A 22,489-nucleotide genomic window follows, 5' to 3' on the forward strand; every position below is an offset into this window, starting at 1 on the left:
GGCCGGTCACTCTTCTTCTTCAATCTTGTCTCATTCTCCTTCATCTACCCTACGGTTGCTTCATGGAATCGTCAACCCTTCTTCCCGCCCTTACCGTCACAAATATAAAATCCCATATCCCCATCTCCCTCGAAAAAGATTCACCGGCCTACTCTACCTGGAAAACCCTTTTTCAGGTACACTGTGAAGCATACGAGGTTGCAGACCATCTGTCTCCTCGAATCCCGCCTGCTGCTCGCCCCTCTGTTTCTGACCCGACAGCCGCTACAGCAGAGGCTGCGAAAGCAGAGGCTGCCGCGGTGGCCGCCGATAGTTTATGGAACCGCATCGATGCACTTGTCAAGCAATGGATCTATGCTACAATTTCTCAGCCCCTGCTACGAATCATTATCCAGTCGGGTCAAACGGCCTACGACGCATGGACAGCGGTCGAACATGAGTTCAATGACAACCAAAACACTCGGGCGGTATTTCTTGGTCAAGAATTCGCTAACTTATGTCTTGATAATTTTTCTTATATGGCAGATTATTGTGAGCATGCCAAACATCTGGCTGACCAACTTGCAAGTGTGGGTGCCCCTGTTGAAGACCGCATCCTTGTTCTTAAGGTATTAACCGGCCTCACTGAGCAATATGAGAGTATCTCAACGGTCCTTCAAAACCGTGAGCCACTACCATCGTTTTCTGAGGTTCGGTCCTTCAAAACCGTGAGCCACTCCTTGACGTTTGAAGAAAGCAAAAAGAAACGACATGTTACTCGGAACTCTCAATCGGCCTCCACCGCTCTTCATACAACCACCACAACTAACCCACGCACCACACCCCAACAAGCCTACTCTACTGCTGACTCAAACCGAAGCCAAAACAGGCCCAATTCCCGTCGTGGACGTGGAAGAGGGCGGCCCAATAACACCCAAAACAGGCCCAACACCACTGCCTCATCTAACCCGAGCCACCCCTATATTGTTTTTCCGAGTAACTGGACTGCATCTCAATGGGCCGCCTTACTAAAGAACAATCCCACCACATCTAACAACTCGGCACACCCACCTTGCTCATACCCGTCTCGGCCCAACTCGCAAATTTCACAGGGAATCCTTGGCCCTCGCCCTGATCAGGCTCACCTCACAGGGTACTCTCCAACAGATATTGAACAGGCCCTTTATTCTCTGGCTCTCAACCCACCGGACCATGGGGTAATGGATACTGGCGCCTCCTCTCACTCTGCAAATGAGCAAGGTATATACTCTCCGTCTACTTTTAATACTTGCACTAACAAATATATTATTGTTGGAAATGGCATGACCATACCCGTAGTGGCCCAAGGCAACCAAGTCTTCCCACCACCATACCCTCCCCTCAAGCTTAACAATGTCCTTTTTGCCCCTAATTTAATTAAAAACCTAATTTCTGTGCGTCGCCTTACCACCGAAAATTTGGTTTCTATTTAATTTGACCCATTTGGCTTTCTTGTGAAGGATCTCAAAACACGGGCTCCTATCCTACGATGCAATAGCACAGGCGTTCTATATCCCTTGACTCAACCACTCCCCCTCAAGACCACTCAACCTTCTTCTTTTGTTGTTGTTTCTCAAGATCGCTGGCATCAACGCTTGGGACATCCTGGAGACAATCTACTCAACGCCTTGAAATTGTCTTCATTTATTGATTATGGAAAACTTAATAAGTCACTTTGTCAATCGTGTGTTTTTGGCAAAAGTGTTAAACTGCCGTTTTATGATTCTATTAATTACACTTGTTTTGCATTTGACATTGTTCATCGTGATTTATGGACCTCTCCTATACTTAGTACGGGAGGCCACAAATATTATATTTTGTTTCTGGATGATTTTACTAATTTCTTGTGGACTTTCCCCTTATCAAATAAATCTCAAGTCTTTCAAACCTTCACCACTCTTCACAACCACATAAACACCAAATTTAAAAGTAAAATCAAACAATTTCAATGTGACAATGGAACCGAATATGCAAATCAAAACTTTTACAATTTTTGTGATCATAACGGCATGCAATTTCGTTTTTCATGTCCCTACACCTCGTCTCAAAATGGTAAAGCGGAACGCAAAATCCGCACCATTAACAACATGATTCGTACTCTTCTTGCCCAAGCTTCTTTACCTCCCAACCTATGGCATCACGCCCTTGAACCCGCCACTTATCTCCTAAATATCTTACCAAGCAAACTTAACAACTTCAAATCCCCCACCACTCTCCTTTACAATTGCACTCCAGAATACGATCACCTTCGTGTCTTTGGATGCCTCTGCTACCCTCTCGCCCCATCCACCAAAATACACAAAACTTGACTATAGATCTCATCCTTGTGTATTTTTTGGCTACCCCACCAATCATCGTGGATACAAATGTCTTGATCTTACTTCTCACCAAATTATTATTTCAAGACATGTTCACTTTGAAGAATCCATTTTTCCCTACACCATTCAATCCCCAACAAAATCACCCTCATACGATTTTCTTAATCCCACAATCAATTTCTTGGTTTGGGACTATCTCCAATACAAAAATACAACCAACCCCCCTCCTGCTACCCCCGTACCCACTACCCGTCCTTCCTCCGAACCCAACCTTTCCACCTCTTATCGGCCCACTATCAGTCCCTCTCAGCCCACTATCAGTCCATCATCCACCAACCAAATACCCACTGACCAGCCCAACTCTTCTCCCACCCAGGCCCGACCCACTGGTCCGACCCCCTCTCAGCCCGTTTCACCCTCCGAAGCCCAAATAAACCCTCTGTCCACTCCACCCATATCGTCCAGCCCACCCCCTCCTTCTGCTCCTTCTACGAACCACCCGTCTACCACCGTACCAACCCAACCTCTTATACCTACCACCCGTACCATACACACTCGCTCCATGAGTGGTATTCACAAACCTAAACACCACTTTAACCTCCACACTGCCACCATCGTTCCACTACCCAAAAACCCTCAGGTTGCCTTATCCACTCCCGAATGGCACAATGCCATGTCCAACGAATTTAGTGCTCTTATTAAAACAAGACCTGGGAGTTAGTACCTAGAACACCTGACATGAATATTATTCGTTGCATATGGTTATTTAAACATAAATTCAGGTCGGATGGCGGTTTGGAGCGTTACAAAGCTCGTTTAGTATGTGATGGTCGTAACCAGCAGACGGGTATAAATTGTGGCGAAACTTTTAGCCCAGTGGTTAAACCATCTACCATCCGGTTGGTTCTTTCCTTGGCCCTCTCCAAGTCTTGGCCCCTTCATCAGTTGGACGTTACTAATGCGTTCCTACACAGCAACTTGGAGGAGACTGTATACATGCACCAACCCATGGGCTTCCGTCACCGTGACTTTCCGGACCACGTTTGTCGCCTACGAAAGTCACTTTATGGTCTCAAACAGGCTCCTCGAGCCTGGTATCAACGTTTCACAGACTTTGTTATCTTGCAGGGATTCACACAAAGCAAATCAGACAATTCTCTATTTATTTATAGCCACGGGACTGAACTCACGTATCTTCTGATTTATGTGGACGACATTATTCTTACTACGTCCACTGAGGCATTACGCACACGGCTTTTGCACACATTGTCTGGTGAATTTGCTATGAAATACTTGGGCCCTCTCTCCTACTTCTTGGGTATTCAAGTCACTCGTACTGGTAATCAAATGTTTCTCTCTCAACAGGCATATGTCCAAGACATCATTCATCGTGCTGCCATGGATTCCTGCAAACCAGCTGCCACTCCTGTTGATACACAGTCAAAACTTTCTGCCACAGCTAGTCCGCCACATGACGATCCTTCTACATATCGAAGCCTAGCTGGTGCTTTACAGTATCTCACGTTCACCAGACCGGACATATCATATGCTGTTCAGCAGATCTGTATGCACATGCACGATCCTCGCCAGGACCACTGGAATGCATTAAAACGCATTATCAGATACCTTCAGGGTACCTCTACTTACGGTCTTCATCTCGGACCGGTACCTAATATTACTTTAGTGGCGTATACCGATGCGGATTGGGCTGGTTGCCCAGACACGCGACGCTCAACATCTGGATATTGCGTGTATTTTGGTGATAATCTTATCTCCTGGTCCTCCAAGCATCAAGCTACCATCTCCAGGTCCAGTGCTGAAGCTGAATATAGGGGTGTTGCGAATGTTGTGGCAGACATTTGCTGGCTGCGCAATCTTTTACTTGAGCTTCATCATCCTCTGTCTCGAGCTACGCTAGTCTACTGCGATAACGTCAGTGCTGTCTACCTCTCCGGCAATCCAGTACAACACCAACGTACGAAACATATCGAACTTGACATTCACTTTGTCCGCGAGCAGGTTCAACGTGGACATGTTCGCGTTCTACATGTTCCATCTCGTCATCAGGTTGCTGACATCTTCACCAAAGGTCTCCCTCGGGTCCTTTTTGATGATTTTCGATCCAGTCTCAGCATCGGTCCTCCTGACGCTTCAACTGCGGGGGTGTATTAGTAAATTGTATTTATAGCAAATTTGTATTATATTTATATCTCATTATTATTGTCATTATTGTGTAACAAATCTCCAAAAAATATGGAGATCTCTTGTATTATATATTGATTGAAAATCAATGAGATAAGGGAGGAAATTAACATTCCTATAATTTTTCTTTTCTTTTTTGGAAAATTCATTTTATGATTTAAATAAAATCAATTTATGTATAATGATACAAGCATATATGTAATACATTTTTCTATGCACGTTATATATTGCTTAATTTGTAACTTAATTATTTAGATCATTCTGTGTGCTATACGGATTTTAAAACTAGTGTGCTAATATTTCAATTTAATGTCAAATATAAACTATTATTATTTCACTCAATTCAGTATTATATATGTTAGGTAAAGGTTTAGGTTGGCTGTTTCTAAATCATTTCTCTGATATGTATTTGTTATGGGTTATTTTGCATAATAAAATTTGGGCTGACGCTAAGTTTGTTGGTTGTTGTTAGTGGGCTTTTCTACTGGGCTTGTTGCTGGGTTAAAATGCTAAGTTGGTTGGTTGGTAAGTTGTTGCTAGTGGGCTTTTCTAACTTTCAATCCCCATCAATTGGAATTTGGAAGTGCTCTGAAGTCTGAACCTTACCATCGATCAGATTATAGTGGTGAGTTTTTATTTAAAAGTCGGGATCTTGTCCAATTATATGGAGATAATACCACGTGTTGTAGACTTTTGTTTAAGAAACTTGGTTGGAAACTTGATTTTTTTTATTATGGAAATTTATTTAACTTTGGATTATATTTTGACTTGAAGTTGTATTTTATGACATTATAGTGTTAACTAGTCAATACGGTTGAACCACTTGGTACACGCAGTTGAATATTTTCTAAGAGTAAAAAATTAAAAACATGTTTTTAAAACCCATGTATCAAATCATCACAACGGTGATATGAGTTTCAGACTCTTTAGTCTCGTTTTGAGAATAAAGTTTTGATGTAATCATTCTTTGTTTGGGATTCAGTTTTCAATTTCATGACAAGTATAGAGGTAGGGTACTAAAAAGACCCAAATACCCTTAAGTACCACCCGCGGGTTACAGAGAATGCTCTTATAAGCCACATTCGGGACAAACGGATCACCCGCATATCAATATAGAGGAGGAACGTCCTCATAATACGCGCGGAAGCATCCGGGCGTCCTCAAAAGTCGTCCGCGGGACAAGACATATGTCCGCATAAATAACTGGAGGACAGTGCCAGTAGGACAGCTGTCACCATTCAAATACTTTCTAGAAGAAAAGCTCATGATTCTTACTTGAGGAATACGTGACATACTAACCAATGAACAAAGGACACCTGACCAGGTTGTTATAACCGTGCACATGGTCAGGGTGCGATCCATCCTATCAGCTGGTGACACGTGTCCAGGTTGTTATACCCATGCACATGGGACGTATAGCCCAACCTATCACAAGAAGACACGTGTCCAGGCGGTTATCAAAGATCTTCTAGAAGAGGACAGCTGCCCCAATCATCTTCCATCATCCTTCGACTATAAATACCTTGTCAAACGGTATGAGGTATTCATTCACTCACCTATATTCTGACTACACTTAGTCTCTGTACTTCAGTACTTTCTTCATTACGAACGTTACTGATTCTCACGCCGGAGGGTGGTTACAGGAAGACCCCCATCTTGTCCTTCCTGTAACGAGACTCACGGTGTTTGTTTTGCAGGTTCCGGTCACTGGACTTTAGGGAGCTTTACTCATATCGTGGTAGTAGTTACCGTATTATACCATGTGGACTCATTGGATCCAGGAGCCATACCCGGGGAGTGGATCCGTGTTTCTTCATTGGCGCCATCCGTGATTTGTGTTAGAACAGCAATAGTTTTAGTTGGTTTTTTGGTTCGTTTGATATGAGTAAACTTCTTGAAGGGCCGACGGGAACCCCTGCAACTGAGTCACGTGTAACTAACACAGAAGCACCTCCGGGTCTTATTGTTTTTGCACGCATCACGACTCCAAGTGGTCGTACTCTTGAGCGAGTCACAGCTCCAGGGTCACGGAACATTGACGTAACACCTGGGGGTTTTACCCTAGAGAACGTCACAGTACCAACCGGTACCACCCCCCGGATATGGGACGGGCCTCGGCAACGGAAGGTTCTAATTTGGGTAATCTCAGACGGATTACGGAAGAAACTCGCCGAAAGCGGTCAGTGTTTGATCTAGAAAATGATTCAGGTGACTCTGACGTGGCGAGATCTCATAGACGTAATTCCAGATCCAGAGGAGCCTTGACTCCTGAAGAGTGGCTCCATGTGCAACAACAAAGTTTGGTGGCTGAATACGAGCGTAGAAAACGTAACGAGCAACTTCACGCCCGCACTTTGGATTATGAGGAATCCCCTAGGGGATCTCCTTCTCCTCCACCAACAGTGCGAGGAAGTCAAACCCGTTACAGTCAACAGACGGAGCTAGAGTTTGGCGAACTTCCGAGGCTACGTCCTCGTCCTCGCATAAATATGTGGATGCCATCTTACTTAGATGAGTTTGATAGTTACGATTCATCCTACCACCCGGGAGATTACAGTATATATACCGGAGACAGTAGGATGAGTTCTCAGGCAAAAAGCAGCCGTCCACATGACATAGTTCGCCATACCGAATACCATAGCAATGCGGAATGACACTTTACTAAACCAAACCGACCCGCGGCCTTCGCTGAAAAATCAAAGTTCATAGCAAGTATTGCCACAACACCCTTTCCCGTTAATGCTAAGATACCTAAATCGGTGGGTAAGTATAATGGTATGACTGATCCAAATGATCATCTCCAGAACTTTATTGCGGTAGGTGGTGTTAGTGATTGGACGCTGCCTTATTGGTGTCACATGTTCGCATTGACACAAACAGGGGCAGCAAGAGAATGGTTTGAAAAGTTACCTAACAGTGAAATTTCTAGTTGGGACGATCTGGTGAAAAAATTTTCCCAACACTTCAGTCAACAGAAAAAACATACGCGAGACCAATCAGAAATTTTGGATGTTGTCCGCCGCGATAACGAGTCCATAGAAGATTTTATCACCAGGTTCAATGACGAAAGTTTGAACATCGGTGGAATCAGTAAAGGCATGCTTCGTGGTGCCTTCCGCAAAAACGTCAAATGTGACGATTTAGTCCGCACGCTTACGGGCAGAGATGGAATGCCAAAAGAGTGGGACGACCTGATGACTGCAGCAAAGGTGTATGCTAACACTGAGAAAACATTGAGAAATGGTAACACGAAACAAAAATTTAAAGTTGAGTTTCAGAATCAGAGACCTAATAGACAGGCGAAAGGCCCTATATGGTCAAGGCTTCAGCCAAGTGCGGAAGCGTCAAAACCGTTTGAGGCAAGATCCCTCATAGGCAACAAGAACAAAGCGGGACCTGTGAACCGAGGTCCCAACAATTGGACTCCTCTTTCAAAGACTCCCGCTGAAATTCTCACCACAGAGAATATAAAATTTAGAAAGCCACAGCCATTAACAAGAAGATCATTCTTGGATGCTACTAAGCACTGTTCGTATCATGACGACATTGGTCATAATACGAATGAATGTAGAACATTGAAAAATGAAATTGAGACGGCTGTGAAATCTGGAAAGCTCAAACACTTGGTAAAAAATGGAAAACCGGACAATGGAAAAACACCTGTTCGGGACATTCAAGGCCCGAGTAAGAAACAAATTAAAGATTTGAATGTTCATATGATACAAAGAGAGTTCTATACAGGGAATAAGAGAAAAGAATCTGATGATGAAGAGTGAAAGAATGAACCAGTGATCTTCCCTCGAATTAAAGGAGGCCCGAACAATAAGAACCCCCTGATCATCACTGCTCTCTTCGGACACTATCGTTCTCATTACGTCTTCTTCGACACCGGCAGCACATCAGATATCAAGTATGAACAATGCTTTGATCAGCTTGACGAAGAAGATAAAGAAAGATTGAAACCCATTCACGCTCCAATATCGGGATTTGGAGGAGAAATAATGCATCCGCGAGGTGTAATCTCATTCCCAGTTACCCTGAGTGATGGAATTCATTCGAGGACTGAGGAGGTCGAATTTCTGGTTTTGCCAGCAACATCAAGACATGATATTATCCTTGAACGAGAAGCGATTGGCGATTTCAATGCTCATCCGTCCACAGCACACGGTGCAGTAGGAGTCCCAACTTGTACTGACATCGCAATAATTCATGTTAATAGGCACTGCTTTGCAACCGAGAGCTCAAAGCCCAGCAAGATCCCAAAACAAACTTTGAGAACTGAACCGGAAAAGTGGGTCTTTTTGAACAAAGATTTCCCTGATCAAACTATAACAATTGGACCTACTATCTCCGAGATAGTGCGGACTTTCTTGAAACAGTTATTATCAAAGAATGTCGATGTTTTCGCATGGAAACCTGCGGACATGACGGGTGTCCCGCGGAACATTGCGGAACACAAACTAAGGGTAAACCCGTTGTTTACGCCAATTGTTCAAAAACAACGTAAGATGGGTCCGGAACAAACAAAAGCAATGAATGAACAAGTCCAGGACCTCTTGCAGGCAGGGATCATTCGTCCAATTCGTTACCAAACTTGGGTCGCCAACCCAGTTATCGTCCCCAAAAGCAATGGGGCATGGCGAATGTGTATCGATTTCAAGGACTTAAATAAAGCATATCCCAAGGATTGTTATCCTTTACCCGAAATAGGTCTCAAAGTTGATGTTGTGGCACCATTCAAATTCAAGTGCTTCTTGGATGCTTACAAAGGCTACCATCAGATCCGCATGGCAGCGGGTGATGAGGACAAAACAGCATTTCGTACCGATCAAGGCACTTTTTATTACAAAATGATGCCTTTCGGACTAAAACATGCGGGAGCCACGTATCAACGATTGATGGACACAACATTTAAAGGACAAATTGGTCGAAACTTAGAGGTGTATATGGACGATCTTGTAATCAAAAGTGTTGAGGAAGATCAAATGCTGAGAGATATTGAAGAGACTTTCGAAACATCGAAAGGTATTAACATGAAGTTAAATCCAGCCAAGTGTTCATTCGGAATGGAAGAGGGAAAGTTTCTGGGTGTGATTGTCACGGATGCAGGCTTCAAAGCTAATCCAGATAAAGTTCAAGCCATTGCCCGCATGCCTTCCCCGTCCTCCCTCAAGGAAGTTGAGACACTCAATGGGCGTTTGGTTGCTTTGAATCGATTCTTGGCAAACCATGCAGCCAAATCTCACCCATTTATCTCAACACTAAGAAATTGCCTTAAGAAAGCACATTTCAATTGGACTACGGAAGCAGAACAAGCTTTTTTGGAAGTTAAAAATGTTTGATGGAGCTGCCCACGTTAACAGCACCCTGTGCGGGGGAACCATTAACATTATACCTATCTGCGTCAGACATTGCCATCGGGGCCGTCCTCCTGACAGATCGAAAGAATATTCAAACACCGATCTACTATGTCAGCAGACATTTATCAACGAAACGATTTTTAGTTTTCTTTGTACAATTCGGTTTCAGGGAATTACCTTGACCATTATACCATTGAATTCCACCATGGAGAAGATTTTAGGAAATGTCTAGAAACTAAATATAAAGGGGGGGGGGGTATGATTACTGTTGTCAAGAGAGTAAATGCATACCAGTATTTGAGGTTGCTCGATGGTTTTGGGTTTGAATTATGCTCTTCAGGGTTATAAACAAAAAAAAATAAAAAATAAAAAATCTGAACATTAAATTGACAAATTTTCAAACTTTGGACTGAATTGGCAAAAATATCAAACCACGGGGACTAAGATGACCATTAACTCAAAATTAAAAGGAGAAAGACAAAAATACCCTTAAACTAACGGCATAGCTGGATGCCGTTAGACGAGTGGGACGTAATTGGCTAATATTTAAAATTATGAGGACTAAATTGACAAAATTACAAATTTTGGACTGAAGTGGCGAAAGTAGCAAACCACATGGACGAAAATGACGATTAACTCTTTGAATATTATACAATTTGTATATTTTGAATTATGAAAAGATAAACAATTAAATATAATTTTGAATTAAGACATATTTATATATGTTAAGTCAATAAAACTAACATAATTACCACTTAGGTGGAGTTATTAATATTATATATATAAATTATAATTTAAAAATCAGTTAAAAGTTGAATAATTTAATTACTAAATAATAAACGAGTCACTCGTTCCTCTAAGTTAAAATGAGGCCCGCTTGTCTGCACCCATAGTCCACCGGCATTCAAATTTAAAAAAAATCAAAATATCCGAATTTAGGATTTTTAGACGAGAGTTTCAACGAATCACGTTGTTCCAAATGAAAACCTAAAATCGTTATCACAGTCACTATCCGATGACTTAATAAGATGATATTGAAACGTGGAGGAATTTGAGAAGGAAAAAAATACTTCACTTACGAGAGATCGCGATTTAGTTCCTGCTTGTAACCGAGCTGGTTCAGTCTCGAATCATCGCATGTATCGGTGATTTCATTAATCCGGTGATACACACCACCTGCTCCGTTTCCGATTTCCATTTTTTGTTGAATCAATTAGGTGAGAATTCAAGTGTGTATTTTCATGTCACGCAGTTAATAACTTATAGAGGGAACGTGAGTAGACTACACGTTATGTGATGTCAAAACTCATAATTAAATATGCATTACTTAACATTCATATAAATATAAACACATTAAAAATAGGGGTTAACTTTTTATTTTTATAGAACGGACCGCACCCCTTATATTTGGAGAGCCACTTTGCCCTATTCTGACCAGGCTACGCTGTTTTAATCGGGCCTACGTTGGCTTCAGAGTTTGGCTTGGGCGTTCTCCTGGGATACCGTCGACTCCCACTTGACAGTCGTTGTGCCGCCACAAGAGCATAACTCTCTGGTGTAACACACGTTGGGACAAAAACCGAGTGGGCTAGAGATTCGAACCGATAAACAAAGCCTAACTCAAACCTTCCATTGCCTATATCCACCAAAGTGGGGATCGAATTTGGGTTTTCACTGGAGAACTCAAACCTCCTACCACTAGGTCACAAGTGGTGGATAAAAAAAAGAGGTTAGCTATTCACACATCGTTTGACATCTATCACACCGTTTTAGATTCTCGTTCGGATAGAGGACATATGGCCGTTTTGAAAAAAATAATAAACTCAAAGTGCAACCTTCTATAGGTAGAATTAGACTAGTTGTCTGGTTATTGGACAGACGGCCGTTTTAAGCAATAATTGTCAAAGATTGACCCTTGTTTAAACGACTATTTTGATCAATAATTTTCAGTGTTATGACTTTTTTTAGTTAAAACATCATTTGATTGTTTTGTGAACGACCGTTTGACGGTGGAAATCAAATGAGGGTGGTTAGTTATAGACTTATACTCTTAAGCATTCCCCTTTAAAATATCATGTAAGGTTTTGTCTATAATAGATGGGCAGCTAATGCACTTTTAGGCTAAAAGTTAACATGATTTTGGTTAGGATGTACCACGTTCTTCTAGTGGTATTTACATCTAGATTAAAACTTAAAACCTTCAAAAGTCTAGGATTTTATTTAATGAACAAAGCTAAACGCGCATATGTGCATACGGATTACACAAGTTTTAACTAAGCTAAAAGGTTTTCATCCTGGAAGCTAACTGATTCTATTGAATTCACAGGATAATAAGAAAAAGTCAGAGTTTGAACTAACATCTTCTTCTTCCACTCTCCATTTCACCCATAATTGAGTTCATGTTATCATCATTGCGAGAGTAAATACACACGTTCTCGATCTCCGATGGTGCCACGTTTAAACCATTTAAATTGTCAGGTCGCGTCTCGTTTCTGGACTCTGCTAACATCTGGAAATATATGTGGGGTCCCCAACCTGCATACCGACCGTAACAAAACTTAAATAAAAGTAGAAAAGAAATAGAAATTACAACCGGGATATTTAATGAAGTTTAAGATCGGAGAGTGTACCATCAATGTCATATGGTGGTGGGAAGAATTGCAAGTAACAAAATGAAGCAACTGTCATTCCTGCACATTTAACGGTTAATAACTGAAGGATGAGTTTTTAAAACCAAGAATTTGTCAGCACAAACCTAAAAGACCTCCTGCAAATACATCTTGCCAATGATGCCAATAGTCATCGACCCGTGAAACACCAATTAAGGCTGCAATGAGTAACGGGAAGACAACAATACAAAGCTTTGCCACGTGTCCCCGTTGATCAAATACCCTAATCTTTCCTGCCATGTACCACGACAGAAAACCAAGACCAGCAAATGACCCTACATGTTGAATTTATTATTATTATTTTTTTTTTCAATTTGCCTATGGTTAAAAACAAGGAAAACTTACAAGATGTATGCCCACTTGGAAAACTTTTATGTCCTTCTTTAATGACAGATTTTAATCCAGTACACATGACTCTACTGGTTACAGGATCAAACACCTGAGTGTACAATATGATGTTACAAAAACAAAAGCATATAAAAGATGGTAACAAACTAGACCTAAGATTTTGAGAACTAACCGCTTTGCCATCAGGAAAGCAGCGCCAGAAGAAGTCTGGACGGGGCCTACCAACCGCATCTTTAATTGCATCAGTTAAGACTCCAGTGATAAGTACTGAAAACAGAAGGCCTGATAGCACATGATGAGATATATAAGTCAAAAAATTTAGCAGGCATGAAAATGTATTTTGTAAATAATATTTACCTAGCACTGCTTGATGCAGGTCGTAAAAATCTTTTCTAACAAAGTAATAAATGAGTATTACCGCAAGAGGCAATAATATTGCAATAATCTGTTAGGTAAAAAACAAAATAAAACAGTTTAGTACAGATAATAAAGGTGTCATGGTGACTCATGTGTAACATTTATAAGAATTACCTACCGGAACCGACCACAAGGGAACAGTGTTGTCTTGCAAAGGGTATTTAAGGTCTGCCATCATTTCAGCCCCAACAAAGTGGTGGAATGGTTCTATCACATTCAGAACGACTTCAATGACCACGAGTAATAATAAAACAAGCCAATCATGCATGTGAGTCCTTGCCACTTTAGCTCCATGAGTCCTTATAGTATGGGCACCTAGTTGGATTTCTGGCATCTCCACTCCCTTAAACTTAGCAAACCAAACTGTTGATTTAGTAAAACTTGGTTGAAAACAACTTTTGTTAAAGATTTTCAGCTCAATGACTTAAATACAATGGTGAGTCTCGATCCATATAATGTGGATTACTACTGTAGATAAATTAGTAGCTAATTTTTTTTTCTCATGGGAATTCATGATAGAGGCAGATAAACAATGCATACTTAATATGTGTGTAGGGCTATAAACGAACTAAACATTAGGCCAACTGTTTGTTAATTGTTCGGCAGTGAAGAGGTAGGTCCCAGCAGAGCCCAGTTGGACCCGCAAGACTCACCTTGAAGAGGGACGTCTGCGCAAAGACCAACTGGTTCCGCAGGACCCACCATGCTTAGAGAGATGAAGACCTTACGCGCAGTACGCAAGCTGTTCCCGCAGGAAAAGCCTCCCAATGGTGAAGTACCCCGCCTGTTCCCGCAGCTGCGGATACAAGCCATCAGGGAAGGCTACCCGCACTAATAGCAAGGCTACACACACAAGGCACTAATTCTCAATAATTCAGTAATGTCACCTGAAGAAGGAATGAGCAAGGCGGGAATACTCCCGCCCAAATGAGCCAGTCCGTACGCTTCTGGAGGATCTTTTGTACTATACCTGCCAAGGTATGGACAAAATAGACAAGATCTGACCAAAGCAGCCCATGAACCAATCACAGGGTGACAGCTCACTGACAACAGTACGACGAGCAGCACGCTCTAGTACTTAATGTCACTATCAGCCGCTGCCTACTCACCAACCCTCATCGTGGCATGTACATAGCCTGCAGTTGGTGGAAAAGGAATAGTACACAGCCGGCCATGTCACTATCAGCCGCTGCCTACCCACCAACCACCAGCATGGCACGTGCGTAGCCCACAGTTGGTAGAAAAGGAATATTATACAGCTGGCTGTACCTGCTTGGAAACCTACCTTCGGCTATAAATACTCCAACACCTTGGAACGGTATCACATCTTATCATAGACTATCTTATACCATCACATATCTTATCTGCTCTAGCTATTTCTCTTAATATACATTTATATTCAGAGCAATCTAATCTGATTCTCACGCCGGAGGGTGGTCACAAGGAGGTACCCCCCCCTTCTCAGTGACGAGCTCACGGTGTCTGTTTTGCAGGTCATCAGAAGAATAACCATCTTTGCCGGACCTAACCCTCGTGGGAAACATCTACTTGACCCTAAGATTATCCGTAATCTGCCGGGGTAACTTAGTGTTTCTTCAGGCAGAAAGTTCATTCTTTTAATAAATGCAAGAACATGATCAAGGACTTTCATCCGATTAACTAAATGAATGAACACAAACAAGGCCATGTTCATTCAGTTGTGTTCGTGAATGTTCGATATTGTGTTTATTTAAAATCGTTAATGTTTGTTCACGAATGGTCGAATATTTTTAATGAATTTTCTAATCTTATCATATAGAATTAAGCAATATTTATAAGAGTATTATGTGATTAATTTATATGTAAATTAACATATCAATATGAATGTTAAAATAACACAAACACAAACTTGGTAGCTGGACCGAACCGTTTGAATTGACCATTCTTGATTAGTCAAATCAAATAAAACATTCTTTCTGTTTATTTGCGTTTGTACGCCGTTCACAAACAAGTTCATTTCCGTAACGAACGAACGCGAACAAGAAATTTCGTTATGGTTAGGTGTTGGTGAACCGTTCGCTTGTCCAGTATAAGCTTAACTGACGAACATGAGCAAGGCTTGGTTCAGTTCGTTTACAGCCCTAAATGCGCGCGATACAGAGTACCATAGCATCAAGTAAAATATGCAAATACACACATTACATCAACATAACAAGCATTGCCTCCAAATAGTCCATAATTGTCCAAATGTAGCCAGCTATGAGTCTTAGGTCAAATTCAAATTATTTTAGAAAAATTAACACTACCAATTCTAACAGCTTGTTCACACAATCCAGTGATACAAAATCATCTAGAAAATTCGTCTTGTAACAAACAGAAATATGCACGTAGACGTCAACATTCAGTTATCTGAACCTAATTATGATAATGTTAGGTTTAAAAACCAAAATGAGTGTTCGTAAGGAAGAATTAACGAATCTGTAACCGTGTGAAAGCAGTAAACCAAATTATACCTGGATGAAATTAGTTGAAGCCTCTGCAACTGTGTGTGTGTGAGAGAGAGAGAGAGAGTGAGATAAAGATAAAGAGAGATTAGAGAATCGTTTGTATAGTGTATTGATGAACCGCCACGGTGACGGAGTCAAAAAGAAGAGACCGATTGAGACTTGAAAGGCAAAGCATGCACAATAATGTTCCCACCAGATATAATAATATTAATAACTTTATTTAAATCCCAATCAATTATTATTTATAAGATATAAAGTGACCTGGCCACCTCTTTTTTATTTATCGTAAAGGATGGATACCAAAATAGACCAACACGATTATCATGTCTTTGTAGAGGTGTCAAATTGAATGGGTTGGGTTGGGTTGGGTTGTTGGGTCAGAATGGATTTGGGTTAGGATGGGTGTGGGTCAGGATGGATAATTTAACAAAAGGGGTCAGGATGGATTTAGGTCAAGATGGGTTTGGGTCAAAATGAGTATCTTTTTCTCGGTTTTTTTTTGCGTGTGTGAATGAGGACTAAGAGTGTTGACTTTTAGAGTGTTGTGAAACACTTCGATGGTAAAAAAAAAGAAACAACTAAAGATTCGAGGTGTGATTGTAACAGTGGGTAGATTGAAGAGTATTGAGACAAAACCTACTGTTACAGTGCTACCTACCTGCTCCATTCTTTCTTTTTCCTTGGCTTTTAACCCAAAAATAACCTATGGGCCATGGCTTAGTACCCACTCTACTGTATACATTATAAGTTTGATTGACATGAGTTGCAATTTTCAAAACTTTTCTTTGATGATCCAGTAATAGTATTACTGTTCTAAAAGACCATAACTATTTTATGGAATAGAATAACATGAAAGATTCAAAGATATTAAAAGATCTAACTGTAAAATCAAAACTAATAGTAATAACAAAAACATGTTCAAAGATCCAACTATAAAATCAGATTAATTATCATTCTACTCTTTAGTAGTAGCAACATACTAAAACATGAAAGTTAAACCCCACACAAAGACAACTAAAACATGAAAGTTAAACCGCACACAAAGACAACTGGATACATATACCTCCAAAAGTTAATAACCCCCAACACATTTCCCTAAACGTGGCTACAATCATGTGTCGGATACAATGCTTCAATATCTTCTACAAGTTCTTCCTCCATCTCATTCTCGTCTTCATCTAGACACGTAACAAAAGTTAAAGATAAAATAACATTATATATAAATTTAAGAAGCAAAGAATATAAACGTATTACCTTGTAAACCAAACAACCAATCACGTGTGCAAAGCAAAGCCTCGACATTTGATGATAGTAGTGAAGCTCGATACTTACTTAGTACTCGGTCGCCAATACTGAATGATGATTCTGAAGCAACAGTAGTGATAGGGATGCTCAATATATCCCGAGCCATGAGAGACAATTGAGGATATCTCCCTTGATTCTCCTTCCAATAGTGCAACACGTCAAGCTTTTCCTTTCTATCAAGTGAAGGCTCATCCAAATATATGTCTAATTGTGATTTTTCAATCTCAACATTTTTATATTCGCTTTCAAAAGACTTAAATCCATCGAGATCATCCGATGGGTCGACACCAATATTCGAACACTCGCCGGTTGAAGAACTCGCCTTTGAAAAAATAGAATACTCCTCATCTTATAACTTATGCAAACCATTGAAAATAGCCTCCAATTTCTTTTTGCGTTCTTCATATGCCATGTTAAGTTTTCTAAAACAAAATTCAACAACTTTAAACTTGTATCGCGGATCTAGAACAGCCGCAAAAGACAATATCATGCTATAACTGTCCCAATACTTATCGAACTTTATTTTCATTTCTTTTGCCATGGCGCTTATCACATAATCAACATTGTCGATCTCTTCTTCAATACACTTCTGAATTTTCCACAGGATATGAAAATATAAGTTTGAAGTAGGATAAGAGCTACCGGAAAACAAAGTAGTGATATTATAAAATGGCTTCAAAAATTTTGCGATTGTCTCCACCCTTGTCCATTCCTCATCTGATGGATAAGTCTTGTAACTAGAATCAACTAGTGCTAACCGAGCATAAGCCTTACGGTAGGCCAATGCACTCTCGAGCATAAGATATGTAGAATTCCATCTAGTTACAATATCTTGACGCACATGTTTCCCGCACTGTAAAGAAAGATGGTGTATACATTCTGCAAACTTATACTTTCTAGCAGCGCTTCCTCTAACATATTTTACTGACTCTCGAACCTTCTCAATGGCTCCTTCAATTACCTTCAACCCCCTTGAACAATAAGATTTAAAACGTGTGCACAACAACGCACGTGAGTAAATTCTCCTCCACAAACTAAAGCATTATTCAAATTCAAGTGACTGCTTAAACGATCAACTAAAACATCATTAGTTTTAGCATTGTCCAGTGTGATCGTAAAAACCTTTTTCTCAATACCCCATTCTGCTAAAATTTAATCATGTACTCTGCTAAGAGTTTACCACTATGTGGTGGTGGTATAACTTGAAAGTTTAACACGCTTTTTCTTATAACCCAATTCTCATCGATATAATGAGCCGTCAATGCCATATATCCATCTGTTGTGATAGAGCTCCATAGATCAACAGTCAAGCATATTCGACTAGTTACATTTTGTAACTTTTCTTTAAGATTTGTCTTCTCTCTATCATAAATCCTTAAAACATCTGCTTTCGCAGTGTTTCTTGTAATAGGTATCACATCTCCATGTAAAAATCTATGTAGTTCTCTTGTTGCCTCATGTTCCACATAGCTAAAAGGATAGTTATGTTTGATGATAGTATATGCTACTTTTTCCCTACACATAGCTTGATCTAACGAGGCACGTTTTCTTGGTGGGCCAGGTTCATCAATGTCGAAACACTTCGGTACATGACGTTTTAAGTTACTTGTTCCCTTGTCAGCCTTATACACCTTTTCACAAGCCTTACATTTCCCCTTTCTACCCCATCTTTTCCAACCGATAATTTATTAAAATAATTCCAAACTACTGAATGATCCTTACTCGAGTTAAATGAACTAACGGGGCATGTTTTCTTGGTGGGCCAGGTTCATCAATGTCGAAACACTTCGGTACATGACGTTTTAAGTTACTTGTTCCCTTGTCAGCCTTATACACCTTTTCACAAGCCTTACATTTCCCCTTTCTACCCCATCTTTTCCAACCGATAATTTATTAAAATAATTCCAAACTACTGAATGATCCTTACTCGAGTTAAATGAACTAACGGGGCATGTTTTCTTGGTGGGCCAGGTTCATCAATGTCGAAACACTTCGGTACATGACGTTTTAAGTTACTTGTTCCCTTGTCAGCCTTATACACCTTTTCACAAGCCTTACATTTCCCCTTTCTACCCCATCTTTTCCAACCGATAATTTATTAAAATAATTCCAAACTACTGAATGATCCTTACTCGAGTTAAATGAACTAACGGGGCATGTTTTCTTGGTGGGCCAGGTTCATCAATGTCGAAACACTTCGGTACATGACGTTTTAAGTTACTTGTTCCCTTGTCAGCCTTATACACCTTTTCACAAGCCTTACATTTCCCCTTTCTAACCCCATCTTTTCCAACCGGTAATTTATCAAAATAATTCCAAACTACTGAATGATCCTTACTCGAGTTAAATGAATTAACTTCATCGTCAAACTCATTGTTACTCGACATATTTTTTGTCTCCTACAAACAAATAAATAAAATTATAGGACGAGACTTGTATAATTCAATTATATGATTTAAAAAGACACCAACAAGAAGATTTGCTAATAAAACTTTAACCTAATTCAATGCTCAAAAGTTAACCCAAACCAGTTCAATTATTTTTACCACAGTAGCAAAAGTTCTAAACATACAAATTCATTACTTAATAATATTGTGTACATAAAAATATAGATACCAATTGATGAATAAAATTTAGCAATCATAAAATTTATAGGGACAATTTGTTAGTCATCAAATAGAATATATATAAGTCAACTGGAAGTGCGCAAGAGCAATACTGTCGTACATACATTTTGATTTATATTAATGTTTGCTTTGACTATAATAATAAATGGTTGCGAGAAAATATATATATATATACCTTATAGAATGCCCAAAATCAAAGCAGCACTCAACCTAGGTTTCAGAAGCGACAATGAGGAGCGGCGGCGGCAGAATAGTTTTAGCGGCGGCGGCGATGAAAGATCCGGCGATGAGCAGCGATGATGTACTATCACCGCCGTTGAGCAGTGACGATGTATTATCTCCGACCAGGAGTAGTGACAAACTGACAATGGACTCTAGGGTTTAGTATCTATAAAGACCCGTTCTATTTTTCTTTGTTTTACAAATTATCCATCTTGACCGGTTGTCCATTTTTTTAGCATCCATCCTGACCCACGTGCTTTTTATTAACTTTTAAATTTATCCATCTTAACCCCCATGAGAATTATATCATACCCAAAACAACCCATAACTTTTGAATTTGAAGTCCAAAATAACCCAAACTTATGTAGTTGGGCCATGATTGCCATCTCTATGTCTTTGTATTATTATTATTATTATTATTATTTTATTTTAAGTTGGGGGGGGAGGGGGGAGAATTTGAAAAAGAAAATATCCGGACATAAAAATCACAAAAGGATTGCAAGAATATTTCATGTAAATATGGGCCTATGGTAGCTATACATGGCCTTCGGCCTATACATAATCTGGACCATTAGATCTAACATGGCCCACTAGCTCTCCTAGGCTTAAGCTGGAGTAGAGGCTAAAGGTACATAAATCGGGATTTTCAAATACCCAGGTTTGGGTGTGGAACCGGTTTCAGGTATTATTGGGTATTGAAAAATCGGGTATTAGCAATGCCCGGGTCGGGTTCAAGTCCGGGTATTGTCTCTAAAAACCATACCATGTGTATCGGGTTCGGGTCGGGTATAGAACCTGGTATTTGAATACCCTATTTTCGGGTAGTGAAAAAACCTTATTTCGGGTTTTTTTCTGGCTTTTTCTTTGGTATTTTTCGGATATATATTGGATTTTTTAAGGGGTTGCACAATTTAGGATTTATTTTCCGGATATTTTTCGGGTAATATCGGGTAAAGATAGGGTATTTGAAACACCCGATTCTGGGTATTTGTAAAACCTGGTTAGGGTATGGAACCGGTTCGGGTTTTCGGGTATTACCGGGTAAAAAGCGGGTCCGGTTCCGGGTACGAGTTTTGGTACTGAAATGTATACCCTATCCGTATCCTACGGGTAGGGTCGGGTACGAGTTCGGGTATTAAAAACCTGACTATTAAAAAAATGGGTTCTGGGTATTTTTATCGGGTCGGTTCCGGGCTCGGGTTTTTGTGCACCTCTAGTAGAGGCACACATCCAAACCGGTGAACCGCTTACTAACCTGTTTCTAAATAATTCTCTAACCGGTTAGTAATTAGTCCCTCTTTAATTGGTTTTTACCCGGGAAAAACCAACCGCTCACTACCCGGTTAATTAGTAATTAGTCTCTAATCGTTCACTACCCGGGAAAAACCAGCGGTTAGTAACCGGTTAAATTAATTACAAAACCAGTTAACCGAAACCGGTATTAGGTTTTTAAATATTTTTTTAAACTGGTTTTTTCCCAATTAACCAATTCGGTTTTACCCGAAAACTGTTATATTGGTTACGGTTTTTCTGCTTGAAAACCGGGTTGTACCCGACCCAATTAGTTGACCGTTGACCAATAACTAGTTATTAAATTAATCATTTTTCGAACAACCGGTTAACCAGTTTGTGCATATCTAAGCTGGATGGCGGAAAAAAAACGAAACCCGTTTTCTTCCGGTTAACCAGTACTGTTTTGAAATGCTTTATTACTTAACACAAAGTCTTTTACTTAAAATCTTCTTGCTTTGATATTTTGTTATATGGCTTGGCAATTCTTTGTTGGTATGTTGCCATACGATATTTAGCTGAATCTCTAAGTTCATCAAGGATATCGAAATCATTGGCGAGATCATAATCATTGGTCTTAGAGGTTATGAAGGTAGAATCTTGTTGTAGAGATCATTATATTTGTTGGGATCACTGCTTCAACACCAAATACTAAAGAGAAAGGAGTATGACTGGTAGCATTTTTGAAAGTACTTTTGTCTGCCAATAATATAAATGGAAGTTTTTCAGCCCATTTTCCTTTTTTGTCCCTAGCTTCTTTTTCAAGTTGCTGATGATGATCTTGTTTGATAATTCTTCCAGCCCACTAGCTTGAGGATGTACTGGTGTTGAAGTTATCATTTTTATTTCCCAAGCGACACAGAAGTTTGTAGTCTTCTTGCAACGAATTGAGAACTATTATCACACACTATCTTCGCTGGGATCCAGAATCTTGTTTGGATATACGTTGATGAATGATATTGCTTCATTTTCTCTGACTTGGACAAATGATTCTGCTTCAATCCATTGGTAAAAACAATATGCCATTGCTAACATGAATACTCTTTCTCCTGTAGCCTTTGGTAATTTACCCACGATATCCATCCCCTGTTTCATGAAGGCCCAAAGGGAGATGATTGGATGCGTAGGTGTCACACCCCGACTTAGGGCTTAGAAGTGTGATGATCAGTTGTACCTGTTTTGTAAATATATCAGAGTTGCGGGTTGATTTTAGGGGAAGACTTAAAG

At 40.2% G+C, this 22,489-nt stretch overlaps 1 protein-coding gene across 4 annotated transcripts; it reads right to left on the reverse strand.

Moving 5' to 3' along the window:
* Positions 1 to 12,093: 12,093 nt before the first annotated feature.
* Positions 12,094 to 15,983, reverse strand: LOC143619801 (lipid phosphate phosphatase 2-like). Of its 4 annotated transcripts, none has more exons than XM_077091658.1 (8): positions 15,825 to 15,983; positions 13,451 to 13,675; positions 13,273 to 13,360; positions 13,088 to 13,197; positions 12,913 to 13,006; positions 12,654 to 12,842; positions 12,529 to 12,588; positions 12,094 to 12,433 (listed from the first exon to the last, which is right to left on the reverse strand). In XM_077091658.1, exons 2-8 carry the CDS (start codon positions 13,664 to 13,666, stop codon positions 12,252 to 12,254), a joined length of 939 nt encoding a protein of 312 aa, XP_076947773.1. In that variant the 5' UTR covers positions 13,667 to 13,675; positions 15,825 to 15,983; the 3' UTR covers positions 12,094 to 12,251. The 4 variants fall into 4 exon arrangements, with proteins under 4 accessions (XP_076947773.1, XP_076947769.1, XP_076947766.1 ...); XM_077091654.1 differs by having other exon boundaries at positions 13,451 to 13,681; positions 15,825 to 15,969; XM_077091651.1 differs by having other exon boundaries at positions 13,088 to 13,360.
* Between the last annotated feature and the right edge of the window lie 6,506 nt (positions 15,984 to 22,489).

Source organism: Bidens hawaiensis, unplaced genomic scaffold (assembly GCF_021521415.1).
Source record: "Bidens hawaiensis isolate Kalapana, Puna unplaced genomic scaffold, B.hawaiensis_p1.1 tig00000296_1, whole genome shotgun sequence".
Taxonomy (NCBI): domain Eukaryota; kingdom Viridiplantae; phylum Streptophyta; class Magnoliopsida; order Asterales; family Asteraceae; genus Bidens; species Bidens hawaiensis.